This window comes from Lissotriton helveticus, chromosome 5_1 (genome assembly GCF_964261635.1).
Source record: "Lissotriton helveticus chromosome 5_1, aLisHel1.1, whole genome shotgun sequence".
Taxonomy (NCBI): domain Eukaryota; kingdom Metazoa; phylum Chordata; class Amphibia; order Caudata; family Salamandridae; genus Lissotriton; species Lissotriton helveticus.
This window is the reverse complement of record NC_136065.1, coordinates 803,925,507-803,931,506: the sequence shown is the minus strand read 5'-3', so window position 1 is coordinate 803,931,506 and position 6,000 is coordinate 803,925,507. Positions and strand designations below refer to the sequence as shown.

The 6,000-nt window shown below is 51.0% G+C and overlaps 1 protein-coding gene across 1 annotated transcript in view; it reads left to right on the top strand.

Annotated features, from left to right (window-relative positions):
- The first annotated feature begins 957 nt into the window (after nt 1–957).
- Nucleotides 958–6,000, top strand: part of LOC144752551 (uncharacterized) — a 125,176-nt gene continuing 120,133 nt past the window's right edge. The window contains exon 1 of the mRNA XM_078640448.1: nt 958–1,293. Coding sequence (XP_078496574.1) covers nt 958–1,293 — 336 coding nt within the window. The remainder of the gene's footprint in view (nt 1,294–6,000) is intronic.

Genomic DNA, 6,000 nt, shown 5'->3' with positions numbered 1-6,000 from the left:
CCCCTTTCCGTCCGCGCGTCCTGCTTATGGGACTCCGCGCGGTTCTGATGTTTTGACTTCTTGCCGGCGCTTGCTGCATGACGGGTGTTTTGCGGGTACAGCGTTTTTTTTGTTGGTTTTTTTCCACGCGTCTTGCTGTACGCGGTGGAATGCACACATCCCTTCCCGACCGCGAGTCCGGTTGCTACGGCTCTGCGCGGTCGGGTGTTTGTTTCCTTGCCATTGTTGCCTCTTACCTGGGGTCTTGGCAGGGTTGGGTGTGGGGTTCTTCCTCAGTGTTTTCCTTCGTCGGGGGCCTCTTTAGGGATGGCTCGCGTTTCTTCCTGCCTTTTATACTTTCTTAGGGGGCGTGTCATAGGGTGTGTCTATGGTTGCTTGACAACCTGCTGCCTATTTAAGGAATTCAGGTGTGTTTCTGTCGCTTGCTGTTGGTTATTACTCGTGGCTGGTGCAATGGAAGGCGGTTCTTCCAATGTGTCTGTTCCTGACTCTTTGGAGGCCTCTGGTTCAGGAATGTCTGTTCCTTCGATGGTTTTATTGCAGAAAATGATCGATTCTGCTGTTGCTGCTGCATTGCATGACAGAGCTCTTGTTTCTCCTGACAAAAGAGCGCGTGTTGATGACGCTCCTGCTGTTGATTCTGACGCTGAGGAGGAGGTTAATGTCAATGGTCGTTTTGTACAGGGGGCCGACCTTAAGGAGGTCCTTTGTCACATACGCAGGTACTTGGTTTTCCCTGAATCTGTGGTTCCTGTGGAGGATGAATTATTTTCGCAGTATCAGCGTCCTGAGCCTGATTCATTGCCCTTTCATTCGTCTGTGTTGAAGGTGTTGGAAACTGAATGGAAGGATGTGGACAAGGGTTAATTTCCTCGTTTCCTGAATAAACGATATCCTCTGCAGGATTTTTCGGTCAAGTTTCCTTCCTCTGTCAAGGTGGATTCCTTGATGGCCAGTATGTCGTCCCATGGGTCTGTGGTCTCGGAGGAATCTTCTCCTGCTGACCCTGTTGATCGGAAGGTTGATGGGGCTGTGAAGCGCACTTTTGCAGCTGCCAACTTTTCCATTCGGGTGGCTGCCTATTCATCTTACACGATCCAGTCCGTGCTTAAGGATTTTCAGTCTCTGTCGGTATTGTTGGACCAGGGTGAGGATGTCTCTTCTACCCTGGCGATGATGGAGCAGCAGGTTCGCCTACTTTCGGATGTGTCTTTTGATTCATTAGGGGTGGCTGCTTCTGTGGCTGGGTCCTCTGTGGCTGCCAGGCGTCAGTTGTGGCTTTGTGTCGCGATCGTATGCATACAACGTAGAAAACGGGTTAAGACAGGGAAAACAGACTCAACACACTTCCCTGTTTTGAATGCTCCAGGCACACGACACTACAAATCCCATAATTCCAAGGGGCACCACGATTGGACGCTAGTCAGGTGATTCGAGCATGGTAGTACTTAATCCCTCCCCTAAAAGAAAATGGTGCTTGACAACTGACCCGAAAGTCGAGTTCCCGGAAAACTCACCGCAAACGGAGTTCTCATTCGCATCTTTCCGTATTCCCCAGCATCCTGAGAAGACTCGAGTCGCAGAGGTTGTTGCCTTTCCTCGGCTCGATCCAGGCGTCTAGAAAGTTGTAGACCGCTCCCGGAGGAGCTCTCCTCTCGACGCGCATTATAGGGCGTTTCATGCTTGCTAGCCGCTGTACCAGGACCTGACTCGAGAACTCCAGGTATTCAGCGCGTCTTCGAGAGTGGAAGACTGCCCCCGGAGGAGCTCTTCTCTCGAAGTGCGCTTTGCACAAACAATGCTTTATTCTTGCACTTGTTTCACAAGGGTAGCGTGTGAGTGGAGTCCTTTGAGCTCCAAACGCTTCCCTGCTATCTTTGTTTGTTAGCGAAACGCGGGGCATGAATGTAATGCTACTGCCTTGTGCTGCATGGCTAATTCTTTTCACTCGCTCTAGTAATACTGTTCCTGTATCGATATTGCGAGTGTTATTTCTGACTTTGGGTTCTGGAGCTATTTTAAAGGCAAAATAGTTCCTCATCTAGATACATTAATTATCCTAAGAAGGATTAGGGTAACAAACGGCAGAACCAACATTGAGTCGCCTACTTTTCCTGTTATTTCCTTTTGGTGACATGGGAGGTTGTTCGTATGCAGATACCGTACTAAGGATCTTGCCATAGACTATCATCTTCCCTACCTAGTGAGTGTTACGCTAGAATAATACTTTGAGTGCATGTGTGATCCTTGTGTACCTTACTTACTTCTTCCTTCTCTATCCATACAGAACACCAGAGTAGGTGCTCCTGTCCTGACCTGTGAAGAAACAGGATCTCTGTTTATTATTTTATCCCTCTTCCCTTTTCCCTTGGGTACTCTCATTTCTTACATTGTAGTCAAACAGTGTGGAGGTGCTAGTGTTCAGGGTAGGAGGGAGGATATTCTCCACGACATCGTTCCTGCTGGCTGTATCCCAAAGGTTAGTGGTGCACCTCTTACTTGGAGCTACTGACATCCCTGACACTTCGCTCCTGGAAGGCGGATGCTGCGCAGAAAAGTCTCCTGATGAAGATCCCTTTTTTTGGGGTTAAGCTTTTTGGTTTGCCTTTGGATGAGATGGTGAAGAAGACGGCGGAGGACCGTAAGCTCCTTGCTCCTGAGCGGCCTGGTCGCTTCCGTTCCTTTGGTTCTCAGAGGGCTTTTGGTCCTTCTAGGAGGGGTCGTGCTGGTCAGCCCTTTCGTGGAAGGGGCGTGGCCGGGGTGCTCCTTCCTTTGATAAATCCCGGTTCTCCGGTGCTTCTTCCACCTCCACTCCCGCTTCCAAGTCCTGACTGGATCGCTCCTGGTGTAGGTCGGGTTGGGGGTCGCCTCACTTACTTCATGGATTCTTGGCGCGAGACGGTGTCAGATCAGTGGGTGCTGCAAGTGGTGTCCGACGGGGTTCGTATTGGATTTTCCCGGACTCCCCCAGACTGTTTCAGGTCTACTCCTTGTCCCAGGGACGCTTTGAAGCGAGTGGCTCTTTTGGAGGGTGTGGAGTCCCTTGTTCTGAAAGGGGCCGTGGTTCCCGTGCCCGACGATCAGTTGGGGTTGGGGGTCTATTCCATCCTCTTTCTGGTGACGAAACGCACAGGGGATCTCAGGCCTGTGATGGATTTAAAGTGGGTGAATACTTTCGTCCCTCATCAGTCCTTCAAGATGGTCTCCCACCTGGTGATCCTTCCTCTGATCTCTCAAGGAGATTTTCTGGCCTCCATAGACTTGAAAGATGCTTATCTGCATGTGCCTGTTCACCCGGATTCTCAGAGGTTTCTCCGTTTCTGCATCATGGGTCGTCATTATCAGTTCCAGGAATTACCTTTTGGCCTCTGCTCTTCGCCCAGAATTTTTACTAAGGTTCTGGCTCCTCTTATTGGACATTTACATGGGGAGGGCATTAGTGTTTTTCCTTATGTGGACGACATTTTAATTTCTGCTTCTTCTTTTTCTAAGGCGGAGTGGCATGTCCGGAGAGTGTGCCATGTCCTGGAGCATCACGGTTTCCTCATGAATGTGCCGAAGTCCTCCCTGGTTCCTACGCAGGACTTGACTTTCATTGGGGCTCTGTTCAAGACTCATTTGGGGATGGTGTTCTTGCCCCCTCCCCGAATTCTGTCCCTGATGTCTGCAGTTCGTTCCCTGTTGTTGGGGCATTCTCATCCTGTGAACCTGTGGTTGAGGGTTCAGGGTCTGATGTCGGCGTCTTTGATGACGGTGCCGTGGGCTCGCCTCCACATGTACCCGGTGGTGTCCCACATTTTGTCGCATTGGGACCCCTGTTCCCTCGATATGAGTGTTTTGGTTCCTATGTCGGAGGATGTTCGGGTGGTCCTGGATTGGTGGCTGGTCGAGGGTCATCTCTCCAGGGGCCGCCCCTTTCTGATTGTTCCCACCCAAGTGGTCACTACCGATGCTAGCCTACTGGGATGGGGTGCTACCCTGGGGGATTCGACGGCTCAGGGGGTTTGGCCTCAGTCGGTGTTGTTGTGTTCCTCCAACTACAAAGAGCTGAAGGCCGTCTTTCTGGGTCTGTTGGCTTTCTCGGATCTTGTTCAGGGTCACCATGTGCAGATCCGAACGGACAATCAGGTGGTGATGTCTTATGTGAACCATCAAGGGGGGTGCAGGGTTCGCTCCCTCAGTTGCCTGGCCCGTCGGATTTGTTCTTGGGCGGAGGTGCATCTGGAATCCCTGTCTGCCATTTACCTGCCTGGCGCGGAGAACTCTGTGGCGGATTGTCTGAGCCGGGTGTTTCCTTCCATGGGGTCCTTGTCCCTCACGCGGTGGATGTTCAGGAGGTTGCAGGTGATGTTTGGCTGTCCGATTGTGGACCTGTTTGCCTCCCAGGACAATGCCCAGATCTGATGCTTTTGCACGATTATGCCTTGCCGGGATGCCTGGAGGGTGGACGCTCTTTCGTTCCTTTGGCCGAAGGGTCTGTTGTATGCGTTTCCACCTGTTCCCCTGATTCCAGCCGTGTTGCAGAAAATCAAGAGGGAGGGGTCCTTTGTGCTTCTGATTGCTCCGTGTTGGAAGCGTCGCCCTTGGTATCCCCTACTGTTGGAATTGGCTGTCTCTCCGGGATGGACCTTGCCGTTCGTGCCTTATCCTCTGATGGGTACTCTTCTTCCTCTGCCTGTGTTCCGTTCCATGGGTCTGCGGGCCTGGCCCTTGAGAGGGATTCTTTGATGCGGGGAGGTTGTTTGGTGGCTGTGGCTAGAGTCATTCAGCAATCTCGGAGGCCTTCTACTCTGAAATCCCACACAAAGCTCTGGGATAATTTTACTTCTTGGTGTGTGGGTCAAGACCCGTCGATGAATTCTTTGGACCCGGCTCGCATTCTGGATTTTTTAAATTATGGTTTTGTGTTGGGCTTGGCCATTTCGACTCTTCGGGCTCAGTGGGCCGCCATTAGGGCTTTTCATGTCCTCCCTTTGGTTTCTATTTCACCGTTGGTTGCTAGACTTTTTAAGTCTCGCTCTTTCCAACGCCCCCGTCCTATCATGTGTCCTCCTCCTTGGGACCTTCCTTTGGTTTTGCGTTCCTTGCAGTTGGCTCCTTTCGAGCCATTGGATTCAGTGGACTTGAGGTTTTTGACTCTCAAGGTGGTTTTTCTTGTGGCAATTGCTTCTGCCAGGCGTATGGGTGAGTTGGGTGCTTTCCTTCATTCTGCCCCATTTTTGTTGGTTTTGTCGGACCGTGTGGTCTTGCGCCCTCATCCTACGTTTATTCCTAAGGTGGATTCTTATTTTCACCGGTCTGCTGAGGTGGTTCTTCCTGTTCTTTGTCCTGATCCTTCCTCAGCTGAGGAATCCCTTTTGCACCTCTTGGATGTTCGTCGTGCCTTATTGATTTATTTGTCTCGCACTTCTTCTTTTTGTAAGGTGGACAACTTGTTTGTGAATTATGGTTTGTCACGTCAAGGCCTGAAACCTTCCCTCTCCACGATTAGTCGTTGGATTAAGGAGGCCATTTTGTTGGCGTAAGCTTCAGTTTCTGAGGTTCCATCCCTTCCTGTTCAGGGTCTTTCCACCCGTTCTGTTGCTGTGTCATGGGCTTCATTCAAAGGGGTGTCCGTGGAGGATGTTTGCAGGGCTGCTACTTGGTCATCCCCTCATGCCTTCATGTCCCATTACCGCCTTCAGGTTGGGGGTGGGGGTTCTGTTTCCTTTGCCTCTTCTGTTCGTTCTGCAGGGGTTCCTTGAGAGGTTGTACTTTTTGTTGATCTGCCTCTGAATATTAAATATGTTTTTCGCTGCACTGTTGGTGTGGTCTGTTTTCCTTACATGAAGCTGATTGCTTTGGTATCGCCTCATATGTGTATTACTGTGGCGAGGAAGACAGGACGAGGAGGTAATGCCCCGGTTACTTACCGGTAATCTTCATTACTCCGAGTCCATGTCTTCCTCGCCACAGTATAGTTTCCCTTCCCTCCCGGCCCTGGTGGTGGCTTCATGTCTG